The 17,543-nt window shown below is 40.5% G+C and overlaps 1 protein-coding gene across 1 annotated transcript; it reads left to right on the top strand.

The window, feature by feature from the left end:
* The first annotated feature begins 393 nt into the window (after positions 1 to 393).
* Positions 394 to 9,144, top strand: LOC121870457 (lysosomal aspartic protease-like). Its single transcript, XM_042372282.1, has 9 exons — positions 394 to 504; positions 3,712 to 3,832; positions 6,187 to 6,310; positions 6,704 to 6,809; positions 7,077 to 7,289; positions 7,696 to 7,827; positions 7,957 to 8,056; positions 8,538 to 8,681; positions 8,917 to 9,144. Exons 1-9 carry the CDS (start codon positions 446 to 448, stop codon positions 9,076 to 9,078), a joined length of 1,161 nt encoding a protein of 386 aa, XP_042228216.1. The 5' UTR covers positions 394 to 445; the 3' UTR covers positions 9,079 to 9,144.
* The last annotated feature ends 8,399 nt before the right edge of the window (positions 9,145 to 17,543 follow it).

The following is a 17,543-nucleotide window of genomic DNA, read 5'->3' on the forward strand; positions in this document are numbered from 1 at the left end:
TTCTTAACGAAACGAAACGAAAGAGAGAGAGAGAGAGAGAGAGAGAGATGGATGGTAGTGGGGTCGTTTGGAGCAGGAGTGATAACATAATAGTGTGGGAACTAGCAGATGAAGTGGGCAGGGGGAAATGGGGGAGGGGGTAAAGGGGGAGGGAGCGAGAGATTGAGGGAGAAATGAAAGAAGCGAGGGAGAGAAGAAAAGAAAAACGGAGAATAGATGATAAAAGGAGGTACAAAGGAAATATTGGAGGAGAGAATGTATTAAAGAAAGGCCGGGTGAAGCATGGCAACTGTGGGCAGGCTGACGGGGGTGGGGGGGGTAAGGAGATTGGGAGGAAAGGTCGTCGGTTGAGAGATAAAGCTGTCTAAAAAGCGTATAAAAGGCAGTGTCTCTAGCATTTAAGTCAAGTCACGACCTGGCCAGCCACTCAGCACCACCACACAACATGAGGTCCCTTGCCGCTCTTCTGCTACTGTTGGCTCTCGCTGCCGCAGAGCTCCACAGGTATGTGTTCTGGAGGAGGAGGAGGAGGAGGAGGAGGTAGGGAAGGATTGGTAGGTAAAGAAAAAGCGTTGAGAAGTAGGGAGGGAAGTAGGGATTGGGAGTTAAGGAAGAAAGGAGGGAGAGACGGAGGGGAGGGGAGGGGAGGAAGGGAGGGAGAAATGAGTTGTGGAGAAGGGAGAAATACTAAGAGAGGGTTAATGGAGAAGGGTGAAAAGGGGAATAAATGAGGAAATTAAAGAAGGGGAGAAAGTTAGAGAGAAGAAAAAATGAAGAGAGTGCGAAGGTGAGCGACAGACAAAGTGATGTGTAGGAAGTGGAAACAGAAAGAGAGGAAGATTTTAACACAGATGAAGAAATACAAAGAGGGGAGAAAGCGAGAAAAAACAAGAGTGAGAAAAAGACGAAAAGAGAAAGAAATGAGCTACCAACAGAGAGAAGAGATAAAAATAGAAGGTAACAAAGGGAAATGTAGAAGAAACGGGGAATGTAAAGGAGAGGGAGAGAGGGAAGAAGAAATATGAGAAACAGACGGAGATAAGCAATTACGTTACGAAGCAAAAGGAGAAACCAGTAAACAGGGGTAGACAGGAGACAGAGTGAGAGAGAGACACATACAATGTAGGGGAGATACGGAGAGAGAGAGAGTAAGGGATATATAATATGATAAAATGTTACACAAATTTATTTGTCAGTGGCCCAAGGTTAGTGATAATAAAGGTTTATGAAGTCTTAAAATAAATCATGAAGATTTAAAGAAAGCAAAAGACACCGTAAAGTTTAATGAATGTCTAATTATAATGGGTGATTTTAACGCAAAAGTTTGGGAAAAGGAAAGTAGCACCTGAAGTAGGACCACATGGGTTGGGTAATAGAAAGGAGAGAGGAGAAATATTAATTGACTTTTGAAAGGCAAACAGCATGATAATTGCAAGTACATGGTTTAAACAACACCCTAGGCATGACATGGGTTTCACCCCAGGACAACGTAAGCAACATAGACAGCAATCAAATAGATTACATTTAAATTCGGGAAAGATTCTTAAATTCAATAACCCGAACCAAGACCTATCCAGGGCAGATTGGGGGTCAGATCACGTCAGTAATGTGTTGATTGAGTGAGACTAAGACTTCAACAATTAAAAATAAAAACCTTGGACAACATCAAATGGGATTTAGGGAAACTCAAAATGGTCTGGGATAGAATATGAAATTAAAACCGTAAATAAATTTTCAGAATTGCTAGAGAGTGACTTTGATGAACAAGGACCAGGACAACAATTTAATAATTACAAAGAAGTAATGTTAGAGCGTGGGGAAAACTTATAGGTCATACAAGGAACGAGGCTAAAAGTAAGTAGATGACAAATGAAATTTTAAAGCAAACGGATAGACAAAAATATGAGAAAACGAAGTGAGGCTTACATAAAACTAAAAAATCAATTCAAAGGGAGTGCAGACCTGCCAAGAAAGATGAACTAGAAAGGAAATGCAAGGATATTGAAGATGATAACAGAAGGCATAATTATAGGAAAATATACAGAAAGATTAAACAAATGGACCAGAAAATATAAATAAATGGGGTGGGGCTATAAAAAGCAAACGTATTGAGATCATGTTTAGGACAGCAGAAGTAAAAGAGATCGTAAAAGTACGTGAAAGAACTAAACAATGAGAAGGATACAGTAAAGGTACGACACGATAATGAAATAAAGAGAAAATGCTTCCAGCAGAATTTATAAAACAAATGGTCAAGAATAAGATAAAATGTTTGACTAATATATGTAACTCTATATATTTCAAAGGAGAGCTTCCCATTTATTTAACAAAAATCAATATTTTATTATTACCTTTTGTAAAAAGCCAGGAGCCTTACATTGTACCCGCCTTAGAACAATAAGCTGAAAAAGTCATGCCCACAAAGTTTTATTAAACATAATTTTAAGTAAAAAAAAAAGAATATAAAGGGAGTTATCTGATGAGCAAAAGAGGGTTTAGAAAGGGAAAAGGAATTAGAGAAACTATGCAGTATTTGGTTTGTTTATCTACTTTGTTGATTTTGAAAAAGCTTTTTATAATTATGGTAGAGCACAATAAACGTATAGAGATCTTGGAAAAAATAGGCATTAATGAAGGAGATATTAGAATGTCAAAGAATTATTACTGGCACTAGGAGTCTTCAGTGTTAGTAAATAACGAATTTACTAATTGGTTCACAGTTAGAAAGAGAGTAAGACAAGGCTGTGTTCTATCTCCAACATCGTATAATATATATTCAGAATTCTTAATGAGAGAAGTCGCAAGTGATAATGAAGGACTAAAAGTTAATGGTAAAATAATATCAAATATACGTTATGCAGATAATACTGCTCTTATCACGGATAGTGAAGAGACATTTCAAAAACTCGCTAACAGATTTGTGGAAAAAGGTAAAAAAATAAGGTTTATGAGATCATGATGTAAAGACAAAAGTAGTATTTTTTTTCCAAATGGGAAATAAATCTTGAAAACAAAACAAATATTATAGTAGGCAAACGAGAGCTTAAACAACTGAAAATTTTTGTGTATTTGGAAAGTAACATTAGCTTTAACGGTAGATGTAAGAAATAAATAAAAAGAAATGAATGGGGCAAGCAAAAACAGATTTTTATAATCTAAAAGACCTAATGAAAAGGGACATTAACTTCAATTTGAGAAAAAGGCTGCTGAAAGGCTATATATTGCATGGACTGTTGTACGGGTCAGCAGATAACAGAAAGAGGTTGGAGGCTTTGGAAATGTGGTGTTATAAGCGAATGCTAAGAATAAGCTACACAGACAATAAAACAAAGATTAGCATAATCTTCAAGAGAAATACTTGAAATGTACAGAAAAAGAAAAATAAGATGGAAAAACTTGAAGGTAGAATGGGCCAGGGAAAGGCAGAGACGGGTGGATGAATGAAATTAAAAACTGGGTCTCCAGATATGAGGACGGTACTTTGATTGATTGATTGGGGGTTGGGTTGGGTTGGGTTGGGTTGGGTTTGGTTGGGTTGGGTTGGGTTGAGTTGGGTTGGGTTGAGGTGACCTACATGCTCACACTTATTATTTACAAAAAATGTATACAAATCACTAAAGGATTCTTCCTAATCAGTCTTAACTTGATGTCTGAGAAATACAGCTAAAAGCCTAAGACCAACAGAAGTCTAATAATTACGGTCTTTTTCAGAATTCCTCTGAAGAAAATCGAGAAGTCGAGGACACTTCAGGATCTCCGCCGAACCCGAGTCTTCTTGAACCATCGCTACGGCGTCGGTAGCGATGTAATCGATCTCGACAACTACGAGGATGTGAGTCTTGAGTTGAGGTCTCCGTGTAGTGATGTCCCTCGCAACAAAACTCAGAGAATATTTAAGTCTTTTAACTTATTAGACTTTAATGTTTGTTTTTAGTAAAAACCTTAATGGAAATATTAAACCCCAGGTGAGTCTCTACTATCTAATACAGTTTAGTCTATCGTGTATTTCATCTCTAACAGGAAAAATAATCTCCTCTTCATGTTTCAGGCTGGTGGTATATTTATGTTTGGTCTTAGACGTCACATATTATAATTACTCTTACTACTACTACTACTACTACTTTTTTTATTTGAAGTAGCCTCCAGCCTTCCCCAATAGTCACACCTTCGCCTCCATTTTATTACCTTAAAATTAAATATCCTAATACAAAAGTAGCTACTATAGCTGTGTTGAGTTAGTTGAACCGCAGATCTATGCGGCATTCAGTGACTGTTGCCTCATAGTCAATATCTGCGACTGTTGTCGGCTTTGGGGCCGATGCTCTCGTTCCCCTGAGGCAGAGCAATGCAGACCTAAGCAGAGAGGACAGTCGACATCTCAACCAGGTTGTAACTTAACTTCTGGGCTGCTGCTTCCATTGAGATAACACCTCCGCGAGTCTGTCATAGACACATCTTGCACTTGGTGCATCCCACCAGAGATTGTGAACACCAGAGGAGTGAAGATGCCCAGATCAACATTCAGAATTCTCTCCCCATATGCCCTGATCTTGTCGTTCTCGTTCCTCCTGTGTGCAGCATCGAGAGCTAGGTTACGGTGACATGCGACCATGGGATCGAAAATCCTTATGTCAGAGAAGGCTCGTCGTCCCCGCGTACAGAATCCCCGAGCACTGACGTCCACACGGACTTCGTTGGATGTGTTTGAAGTTCTGTGATGGAAATTCTCATCGTCCAACGGAAGAAGGGTCGGTTCTCCCTTGACATCATGACAGATTTCCTTACAACATATTTGCTGTGAGATCCCTTACTTCGTCATGCCTCATGCATACGAAGCCCCCTTTCTTGCACACCATGGCGTGGTCAATGTCATAGGAAGAGCCACTACTTCTACTACTACTACTACTACTACTACTACTACTACTACTACTTTCTTTTTGTTTTTCAAAACGTGGCCTCCATCTTCCCCCAATAGCCACACCTTCGCCGCCATTTTATTACCTTAAAATTAAATATCCTAATACATAAGTCGCTATCCTAGCTGTGTTGAGTTAGTTGAGCCGCAGATCTATGTGGCATTCAGTGACTGTTGCCTCATAGTCAATATCTGCAACTGTTGTCGGCTTTGGGGCCGATGCTCTCGTTCCCCTGAGGCAGAGAAAAGCAGACCTAAGGAGAGAGAAGGACAGTCGACTTCACATCCAGGCTGTAACATAACTTCTGGGCTGCTGCTTCTGTTCGGATAGCACCCCCGCGAGTCTGGCGTAGAAGCATCTTGCACTTGGTCCCCATCCCACCAGAGGTTGTGAACACCAGAGGAGTGAAGCTGCCTTGATCAATGTTCTGAATTCTCTCCCCAAATGCCCTTATCTTGTCGTTCTCGTTCCTCCTGTGCGCAGCATCGAGAGCTTAGGCTCGCTGTCCCCGCGTCCAGAATCCTCGAGCACTGACGTCAACACGGGCTTCGTTGGATGTGTTTGAAGTCCTATGTTGGAAATTCTCACTGTCCAATGGAAGGGGGGTCGGTTCTACCCTGACATCACGACAGATTTCCTTCAACATATTTGCTGTGAGATCCCTTACTTCGTTATGCAATATGCATATGAAGCCCCCTTTCTTGCACACCATGGCGTGATCGTCGTCATAGGAAGAGCCACACACGCATTGGGAGGGCAAACTTTCTGCTGGCCTACCGTACCTGAGAGCAATGGCATCTGTAAATTCTTGTTTATTGAGACTGAAACTATTTGCCCTTATCGGTAACTACTACTAGTCCAATTACTTTTTTTAAACGTGGCCTCCAGCCTTCCCCAATAACCACATCTTCGCCACTACAACTATTACTACTGATGATTATGATGATGATGAAATATAAAAACTATCCATCTAGTGAAAAAAATATCCTCAACTACGTTACTGCCTTCCATCATCACTTACCTCAAACTAACCTCACATAACCACCATCCATTCCCAAACTAACCCCCACACCTCTTACAGGTTCAATACTACAACTCTATGCTACTACCTAACCCTCACCTAACCTAACCATCGAGTAACTACCACCTGACCCACTCCTTAACCTTCACCTAACCCAACTACCATATGACCCCTCCCCCCCCCCCTCACCTAATTTAACCACCATCTGACCCCGCTACCTAACAACACACCTCCATTATTACCTAACAGGCTCAGTACTACGGCCCCATCACCATCGGGACACCTGGACAGGGATTCGATGTGATCTTCGATACGGGGTCCTCCAATCTGTGGATTCCCTCAGAGAAGTGTTTCATCCTCAACTTAGCCTGCCGTGAGTACCTACTGCTTCCTCAGACATGCACTGAGATGGATAATAGAGGAAGATAGAGATTAGAGAGCGAGGAGGAGGAGGGAGAAGGAGAGAGACTGGAAGAGAGGAGGAGTTTGTAGGAGAAAGGAAGAAAAGAGGGAGAGCGGGGGATATACAACACGGCTTTACGAAAGATGGATTTCTCAAAAACAATTTCCTAAGCAATTTTTATCCGCGTCTTCTATATCATGTGCAGACAAACAGTTAACCTGTGATTTACTGTATGTCCCTTAATTTCCAATCCGCTGAGAATCACCACCGGTTAGATTAATTTTGTCTATGTTATCTGAAATTGTCTGTTGGCCTCTGAAAGTGATTTTTAAGCGATAAATGTTGTCCACACATCTCTTACAGGACTTCATAACCGCTACGATTCTACCAAGTCTTCAACCTACATTGAGAACGGCACAGCCTTCGACATACAGTATGGCTCTGGTGCCCTTCACGGCTTCCTCTCTAGGTGAGCTATTTACCACACTTAATCCTTTGCTTTAAAGTTTTACAAATACTAAACAAAGAAAAAGTTCCAAAACATTTCAGAATATCTTAAATAATATCTAGTTCAAGCTTACCATACAATTTGTTGGTGAAATATTGTCTTAAGCGGTTATATTATCATAGAACGACCACCTGATCCAATCAATTTGTATAGATCAAGGTTATAAAGTGAAGGACCCAGTCAGGTTGCTCTGCTTCATTATCTTTTTTTGTACACCTAATCCTACAGCGACAACGTGGAGATGGGCGGCGTGAATGCCATGGGCCAGACCTTCGCTGAGGCCACACAGGAGCCTGGTCTCGCCTTCATCATGGGTAAGTTCGACGGCATCCTCGGTATGGCCTTCACAGAGATCTCGGTCATGGGCATCCCTACAGTGTTCGACACCATGGTGGCCCAGGGCGCCGTCGACCAGCCCATCTTCTCCTTCTACCTCAACCAGTGAGTCCAGGAGCTGACAAACGTTTGGAATAAGAGAACTTTTCAAAAGTCCAGACACTCCTGATGCTTTATTGTACCCGGTCCAGGAAGTCTTGTAGAGGGTGTAGAGCAGACACACGGTGACAAAGCTGTCTTGTAGAAACTATAATAACACTATAATAGCACAAAACCTAACACCACACTCGTCAAACAATATTTGTAAACAAAAGATACCAATTATAGACACACATAAGAAAAACAGCATAGTTGACAATAAAGAGACTTAGCATAAAAAAGGAGAATGTTTTTATATTTTTATCGTTATGTAATATTTAAGAGAATAATGGTGTTGGTTGTTGGGATATATAAAGGGAGAATACTTCTACTCATTACTCTTGTGCGTCACTGATAATAATGTGTACTGTAGTGATGTCAGCGACATGAACGAAACACTGGGAGGAGAGCTGGTGTTGGGCGGGTCAGATCCCAACCATTACGAGGGAGAGTTCCACTACGTGCCTGTCTCCAAAGTCGGCTACTGGCAGGTCACTGCTGAGGCGTAAGTAATTTCTACTGACCTTCTTGATCCTATGTAACTCCTATTGACTTTGTTATCTTGTGATGAACATATTATCCTGTGCTAGACTTATTCACCTGTTCTTGGAAATTAATTAAGGTGTTCTGACAGGATTAAGGTGGGAGACAATGTAACCGGCTTCTGCAACCCTTGTGAAGCCATCGTTGACACTGGCACATCCCTCATCGCTGGACCCAACGCCGAGGTCAAGGTCAGTCCTTAACATTCGTAATTTCGTGTAGCAGAGGTCACAATATCCTCTAGAGCTGAGTAGGTCATCACCGCAATCAATACACTTGACCTTCGTGACCACATGTAGCAGAGGTCACATTATCCCTCTACAGCCACAGTCTATCACCCTCGTATCATCTATAATAATTTATCAGTACTCGTATATCGTCACCACAGTCTCATTATTTCTCAATGTTGACATTTTCAGTGTTCATTTCTCCAGTTAATCGATACCTTATGTCATTATGTGTCACAGTCAGAGCTCATCTGTGTTAAAGTTGGTTAGTTAAAAAGATGAATGAATGTCGGAGTTACCACCAGTACCACAATTTCTTGCTCACAAACTACCACTACCACAATTTCTCGCTCACATACTACCACCACCACACTCTCTCACTCACCACCCCACTCTCTCTCTTAGTACTATACTCCCTCACTCACCACCACACTCCTTCCACCAGGAGATCGTACACATGCTGGGAGGCTACGGCTTCATCGCAGGGGAATACCTCATCAGCTGCCACAAGGTACCCGAAATGCCAGAGTTCACGTTCACCCTCAACGGCAAGGACTTCAGCATAGACGGACCTGACCTGGTCATCGAGGTAGGTCACTTGGACACCAGGGGTCACAGGATAAAAGGGGTTTACCAAATAATTTTTACGAATCAAAGGAAGGTTCCTGGGGTCATCACTTGTAGAGTAAGGGGTCAAACTAGGTCAGATAATTCATAGCATTAAAAAGATTTGGAGAGAAATGTTGTTTACTACCTCGGCTAGATGTATCTGTCTCTCACATTCATCTCACTCATTTCTTTCTGTTTCTTTTTATGGTCTTCAGGACATTGACCCAAACACCGGAGTCAAGATTTGCATCGTGGGCATCATGGGACTTCAGATGGGCGAGCTCGAGGCCTGGATCCTGGGTGATCCCTTCATCGCTGACTGGTATACTGAGTTTGACGTCGGCCAGAAACGCATAGGCTTCGCCAAGTCCATCTAAATATTTACAATGTGGAGCATGGCTTTTCAATAAAGACTGGAGGCCTTCAGGGATTTCCTTACTATGTATTCTTGTTTATCTTGCCTACATTATCATGATGGGTTGAGTCCACTGTGTGGGGGACACATCATGTCCCCAAAAGATACAAAGTAAACAACATTCTCATTTATGCCTGCGAGATAATTACTCTCGTACACCAACAGCTAGACACTAAACCACAGTTTGGTGTGAGCAACTACATCTATAACACTTGAAGAAACACAAGAACAGCAGCAACGTATGTTTAGAGATGTGTTCCCTGACAACCATAACACAGCAGTGTACTATACATTACACTCTCCAGAGTTTTTAAGGCACGATTGAAACAATACAATCATTCTCACAACAGGTGCTGGGTCATCCACATGCGACACACTTTATGATAGAGGAAACCTTGTTGAAATTCGGTGTGGTGGTAGCTTGATTCCGGGCGTGGTGTGGTCAAGTCAGTCACCAAAATTCGTGATAAATATAAAATAATGACTAAGAAGCTTAGAAGCGAACTTACATGTGAACAAAATATACAAAACCTTACAGACTGAGTGCAATTAGTCTAGGGCAGTGGTCCCCATCCTTTTGTCGGATCTGGGCCACATTTATCATTGTAAATATAGTGGAGAGTGCCAAAAATTTGGATCTACATTCACGAGAAAAAAATCTCATATATACTTGCAGTTTTTTGTAGTTTGACATGTCTAACTGTTACCAGTTACATACTTTTTACATTTACTCTTGGACAGGACGTGTGTATTTACCCCAGACCAGGCCCATAGAGAGAGCCAGCATTCTCACTGGGGTAAATACACATGTCTTGTACCAACAGTAAATGTTAAAAGTATTTCCTGTACACGACAGTTGTATCAAGTTATTACATATTTCCATTAATTTCTATCTTACAAATAATCCCAAATAATTCACAATTTGCTAATAAACCCTTGTGGACTCCATAATACGGTTCTGTGGGCACCAAAACTACAGTTTGGGGACCACTAGTCTAGGGGAACAAGTGTCTACTGTAATGAATTAAATGAAGTAGGACATGGTGGATAAGACTTGAAAGAAACTGCACAAATAATTTAGTTTTATAAAGATGACAAAAATGTTTCACTTCTAAACCTAGGCCTCCAATTTATCACAACCCCAGTGTCTCTCCCAAGCTTACCCCAATAGACACTGAGGTGGACAGCAGTGATATACTGTACTGCTATGGCTAGCTTTAAGTACGGTAGACTACATGAAATACTCTTTAGGTGTAGCAAATACTCAGTCATGGCTGAAGAATAAAATCCTGGACGAAAAGGACCAACAGAAACACCTAGATAAATCTACCTTATTTACATATATTTACAAATAAATGGTATAAGCCATAATATAAATGCACTCCCGACCTAATTGGGAGTTCACCATAAGCACCACTGACTCCCACCTAACATTCTCTAGGATAGGAAGGACAAATCTAAGTCGCATGGCTCACACAGAGGATAGAGAAGGCAGAGACAGACATGTTTACAGGCCAGAGTCTCAAGAAAGACAGAGAGAGAAGACAGCCTGTAAGCCTTGACCCAGGCTGCATGCCACATGAACATTATTTAATTTACATGGCTTACATGTACTAAAAGGCAAGGTTTTAAATGGAAGAGGGTCAGAGTATTGATGGGAGTGCAATAGATAATCAATATGAGCAAAAATACATGTATAAAAATGCATACACAAGCAACAACAAATGTGCATAACACAAAATGGCTACCTGGCAACTCACCTCAACTTGGCTAACCCACCAGGTGGTCGGAAGTACGTGATATGACGCAATAACATAGGAAAAAAACATAAGAACATAAGAAAATAAGGAGTCTGAAATAGGCCGGTTGGCCTGTGCATGACAGCTCCTGTCGAGAGTTACTACCACTCTCTATCATCCATGAATCTATCTAGCCTCCTTTTTTAAACTCTCCAGAGTTCCAGCACTTACTACAAAGTTGCTAAGCTTGTTCCACTCGTCCACCACCCTATTTGTGGACCAATTTCTTCCTATCTCCCTCCTAAACCTAAACTTATCCAACTTAAATCCGTTGCTCCGAGTCCTATCCTGCTCGGATATTATAAGAACTTTATCTATATCCCCTTCATTGATTCCTTTCACCCACTTAAATACTTCTATCATATCTCCCCGCACTCTTCGTCTTTCTAGGGAATGCAAGTTAAGTTTCTTTAACCTATCCTGATATGGAAGGTTTCTAAGTCCCAGAATCATTTTTGCCATTCTTCGCTGCACCGACTCCAGTGAATTGATATCCATTCTATAATAAAGGCACCAGAACTGAACAGCATAATCGAGGTGAGGCCTGACTAGCGCAAGATATAGTTGCAATATGACCTCTGCTCTCTTGTTACTTACACTTCTAGATATAAAACCCAATACTCTGTTTGCCTGATTTCGAACATTAACGCACTTTTTTCTAGGCCGTAGGTCCGGGCTTACAAGTACCCCTAGGTCTCTTTCACAAGTCGACTTCTCTAGGTTGATGTTGTTAAGGATGTATACATTACCAGTATTTGTTCTTCCAATATTAAGTACGCTGCACTTGCTGGTGTTGAATTTTATTTGCCATTTTTCAGACCACCCCTGCAGTTTATTCAGATCCTCCTGTAATACATTTGCATCCTGCCCTGAATTAATCTGCAGCCCTATTTTGATGTCATGCGCAAAATTGCTTATGTCACTGCTGATCGCTGTATCTAGATCGTTTATGTAGATTATAAACAAGAGTGGGCCTAGTACTGACCCCTGGGGAACCCCACTGGTTACACAGCCTCACTCAGATTTAACACCATCTACGCTGACCCTCTGCTTTCTATCGGTGATCCATGATTTTATCCAATTTAAACCTTTCCCCTCGATACCATGAGCCTTAATTTTTCTCAGAAGCCTCTGATGCGGTACTCTGTCAAATGCTTTGCTAAAGTCTAAGTAAATAACATCGTAATTATCGTCATTATCTACTACCTCGAAGACTTTCCTAAAAAACGTCAGCATATTTGTTAGACAAGATTTTCCCTTTGTAAACCCATAAGAACATAAGAACATAAGAAAATAAGGAGCCTGCAATAGGCCGGTTGGCCTGTGCATGGCAGCTCCTGTCGAGAGTTACTACCACTCTCTATGAACCATGAATCTATCTAGCCTCCTTTTGAAACTTTCCAGAGTTCCCGCACTTACTACAAAGTTGCTAAGCTTGTTCCACTCGTCCACCACCCTATTTGTGAACCAGTTTCTTCATATCTCCCTCCTAAACCTAAAATTATCCAAATTAAATCCGTTGCTCCGAGTCCTATCCTGATCGGATATTATAAGAACTTTATCTATATCCACTGTATTGATTCCTTTCATCCACTTAAATACTTCTATCATATCTCCCCGCCCTCTTCGTCTTTCTAGGGAATGCAAGTTAAGTTTCTTTAACCTATCCTGATATGGAAGGAATCGAAGTCCCGGAATCATGTTTGTCATTCTTCGCTGCACCGACTCGAGTGAATTTATATCCATTCTATAATAGGGGCACCAGAACTGAACCGCATAATCGAGGTGCGGTCTGACTAGCGCAAGATATAGTTGCAATAAGACCTCTACACTCTTGTTACTTACACTTCTAGATATAAAACCCATACTCTGTTTGCCTTATTTCGAACATTAACGCACTGTTTTCTAGGCCATAGGTTCGGGCTTACAAGTACCCCTAGGTCTCTTTCACAAGTCAACTTCTCTAGGTTGATGTTGTTAAGGCTGTATACATTATCAATATTTGTTCTTCCAATATTAAGTACGCTGCACTTGCTGGTGTTGAATTTCATTTGCCAGTTTTCAGACCATCCCTGCAGTATATTTAGATCCTCCTGTAATGCATTTGCATCCTGCCCTGAATTAATCTGCCGCCCGATTTTGGTGTCATCCGCAAACTTGCTTATGTCACTGCTGATTCCAGTATCTAGATCGTTTATGTAGATTATGAACAAGAGTGGGCCTAGTACTGACCCCCGGGGAACCCCACTGGTTACACGACTTCACCCAGAATTAACACCATCTACGCTGACCCTCTGCGTTCTATCGGTGAGCCATGATTTTATCCAATTTAAAAGTTTCCCCTCGATACCATGAGCCTTAATTTTTCTCAGAAGCCTCTGATGCGGTACTCTGTCAAATGCTTTGCTAAAGTCTAAGTAAATAACATCATAATTTTCGTCATTATCTACTACCTCGAAGACTTTCCTAAAAAACGTCAGCAGATTTGTTAGACAAGATTTTCCCTTTGCAAACCCATGTTGAGAGTCATAGATTAATTTGCTTTTCTCTAGATGCGATCGGATGCTATCTGCTATAATTGATTCAAGAAATTTCCCCACTACTGACTCCAAACTGATCGGCCGGTAATTTGACGCTGATGCTCTGTCTCCCTTTTTGAATATGGGTACTACATTTGCCTGTTTCCACAAGTGTGGCACAACTCCGGTGTCTAATGATTTTGTAAATAAGTTTACGAGGGGTCCGCTAATCTGTTCCCTACACTCTTTCAAGACTAGAGGGAAAATTTCATCCGGCCCTAGGGAATTTTGTTTTCTTTAGTTTATTTATCTTCTTAAGAACATCCTCTTTTCTGATAGTGATATTCTTTAATTTCTCTTCTTCCTTTCCCTTAAATATCAGTTCCACCTCTGGAATTTCATAGCAAATTTCTTCTGTGAAAACTGATAAGAAGTAGATGTTCAATGCCTTGCTTATTTCTTCACTGCCATTGATCACTTCTCCCCTCCCTGACTTTAAAGGCCCAACTTTGTCCTTGACCTTTCTCCTATGTACCTGAAAAAATCCCTTGGGATTCGCCTTGGATTCTCTTGCTATTTTGATTTCATAGTCTCTCTTTGCTTTCCTTACATTTGTCTAAACATTCCTAGATAGTTCATTATACCTATTTCTGAGCTGCTCCTCCCCTCCCTTTAATTTCTTATATATTCTTTTCTTTATTCCTATGTCATGTTTAAGTTTTCTGGTCATCCACCTTGGCTCATTCTTATTTGACCTAATTTTTCTGTATGGTATATTTTGTTCTTGTGCTTTATGTAGTAAACAAGTGAATATATTATAGTCATGATCAATTGTTGTGTCATCTATGACCTCACCCCTTCCTACTGGGGACTGACGTGACTGTTCCCAGGTGACCTCACCTAGGTACCTTCTTAACTCCTGATAATCCGCCAACCGAAAGTTTGGGACTCTAACCATATTGTCATTGTCTGTGTGGGTAGAAATCACGGAAGGAAGAGAAAAACTAATTATGGGAGTGATTTACAGGCCCCCAAGTCTTGGCAAAGAAGCAGCTCAGCCCATATGGCAGGAAATGAGTAGGGCAGCAAAATATAACAACCTATGCATTATGGGGAATTTCAACTTCAGAAATATTGACTGGGACAACATTGTAGGCGACTATGAATCTGAAGACTTCCTAGATGCAGTACAGGACAATTTTTTGAAACAACTAATTACAAAACCTACTAGAGGTAACAATATATTAGACCTAGTATTAATAAATAAAGAAAAGATTATCAGAGATATCACAGTAGGGGAAGAACTAGGTAACAGTGATCACAGAGAAATCAGGTTCACCCTAAATTGGGAAACGGAAAACAATGACAATATGGTCAGAGTCCCAAACTTTCAGTTGGGTTCCTAATGCCCGGGATTAGCCTTGTCATTCTCCTCTGAATTCTTTCCAAGGATTCTATATCCATTCTGTAATACGGTGACCAGAATTGAACAGCATAATCCAAGTGAGGCCTCACAAGCGCAAGATATAGTTTTAGGATGACTTCACTAGTCTTGTAACTAACACTCCTTTGTATGAACCCAAGTACTTTGTTAGCCTTGTTTCGAGCAAATACACATTGTTTACTTGGCCTAAGGTTCCTACTTATCATTACTCCTAAATCTCTCTCGCAGTCGGATTTCTCAATGGCACCGTTGTTCATCTGGTAACTGGTTTCCCTGTTTACATCTCCTATACTGAGTACTTTACATTTGTCCAAGTTGAATTTCATCTGACATTTTTCAGACCATTCGAAAATTTTTTTTATATCCTCCTGTAGTTTTGTGGAGTCTTAGTCAGATTTAATAACACGTCCTATTTTAGTGTCATCAGCAAATTTACTTATGTTTCTGTCTATGCCGATATCTATGTCGTTTATGTATATAATAAATAATAATGGTCCAAGTACTGAGCCTTGGGGAACTCCACTAGTGACGTTGCTCCAATGGGATTTAGTGCCGTTAATGCTCACTCGCTGTTTTCTGTCCTGTAACCACGCACTAATCCATTTTAGAATATCTCTTCTGTTACGAGTTGGGGATTTAGAATATAGTTAAAAGTCTACCCAGATCCCAACAAGCAACAAAAAAAAAAAAAATACTATCGGACTATAAAAGGGTAGACAAAGGATGCGAGTTTTCGTTGTGTATAATAAAGTACCATAAATTCCTTAACAAAATATTCAGCTATCTATAATTTACCCTTAACCATACTTAACCTAAATATTAACAGTATATACATATTAATACAACATAAACAATTTTGAAGCAAGTGGACGTGGGGGAGGCAATACAAGATTACAAATACTTAAGTGCGGAGCTGAGATGGCTGACGAGCAAGGCTGAGTATTGTAGAAGACGGTAGGTAGTCACTGTGCCGTAGGTTTCCGGGATAGGTGATCCTGTGGTCACTTCCCAGAGTGTACTGTTCTCTCCTCGAATTGGAGCTCACAAAGAAGACTTGGAGGAAGTGACGCAACAACCAGGATATGGAGAAGGGAAACCCAGGAGTGGTAACTAAGACGAGTCATACTCGTGTCTCGTCCCTAGATGGCGTTGCTCGTGGTGCTGGGTAGGTAGATCAGGACAATTGGTGGAGGGGTTCGTAACACTTCCAATGCCATGAGCCTCCACTTTTCTAATTAGTCTTTCGTAGGGGACTCTGTCGAAGGCTTTGCTAAAGTCAAGATATACCACATCATAGTCGTGCCCCTCGTCCACTGATTCGAAAACAACTGAAAAGAATGTTAATGGATTAGTTAAACATGAACGCCCGCTTGTGAAGCCATGTTGGGAATCATTGATCAACTTGAGCTTCTCCAGGTGATTTCGAATAGAGTTTGAAATTGTTGCTTCCAGTAATTTGCCTGCAATTGATGTTAAGCTGATTAGACGATAGTTAGAGGATATTGATCTATCTCCCTTATTGAAAATCAGTATTACATTCGCTATCCTCCATTATTCTGTTAATACACACATTTCTAAGGACATGTAAAACAATTTTGTTAAGGGCATACCAAGCTCTTCCTTACATTCCTTTAATACTCTGGCAAATATCTCATCGGGACCTGGCGACTTATTAGGCTTTAACTTGTCTATTTGCATACTAACGTAATTACCAGTCACTACTATCACGCTTAATCTATTTTCTTCACTATCTATGTATATAGTCGGTGCCTCGGGTATCATGTTCAAATTTTCGGTTGTGAAAACAGTTTAAAAACATTTATTCAGATTATTGCTCATTTCTCCTTCGTTATCAGTTAGCTCTCCGGTATCTGACTGGATTGGTCCAATCTTTTCTCGCGTTTTAGTTTGATACATTTGAAAGAATTCCTTGGGGTTTGACTTCGCCTCCCTTGCTACTTTCAGTTCATTATTCCTCTTTGCTTTTCTTAACTCGGTGTTAATCCTACCGGCCAATACCTTATAACAATCTCGGAGGTAAACTTCACCACGATTCATTCTTCTACCTATTGCCTTCCTTTGTCCAATAATATTATTTAAATAGTTGTTTATCCATTTAGGGTTATTGTTGTCTGATCTGAGTTTTCTTTATGGTATGTTCTGCCTTTGTGCATTAAGTAACTCTTTATTTAAATTGCTGTGGAACTCGTCAACCTCAGATCTCGTGATCAGGTCATCCCCAACCGTCATATTTTGTGAGGATATCGTTATCAGGATCTTCAATCAATTGGTGAAAATAAAGTGAAATGGACCCTGAGAAACAAATGTGAAACCAGGCAAATTCCAAACACTGTGTAATGCAACAGAAGGTGTTTGTTCATGCTGTTGTTGTTTGTTAAGTGTTATTCATCGGACAAATATAAGGTCTAGAGAACAAAGAAAAAATTATTATTAGATGTTGTTATATTTAATCTTAAATAATGTAATATTTTAAACTGCTCACAAATTCCAGAATTACTCTTTAAATTCTGTTCTTTTTCGTGTTTAGGCTTGACTACCGCGCCAATGAAAGGATGTTGTGTTGTCATTAAGATCTGTTGTGAATGGTAGATTATCTTAGTTACATAATACTTGACAGAGGAATTTGGGGATCTTTCCAGGCCTC

Source organism: Homarus americanus, unplaced genomic scaffold (assembly GCF_018991925.1).
Source record: "Homarus americanus isolate GMGI-L3 unplaced genomic scaffold, GMGI_Hamer_2.0 scaffold37313, whole genome shotgun sequence".
Classification (NCBI taxonomy): domain Eukaryota; kingdom Metazoa; phylum Arthropoda; class Malacostraca; order Decapoda; family Nephropidae; genus Homarus; species Homarus americanus.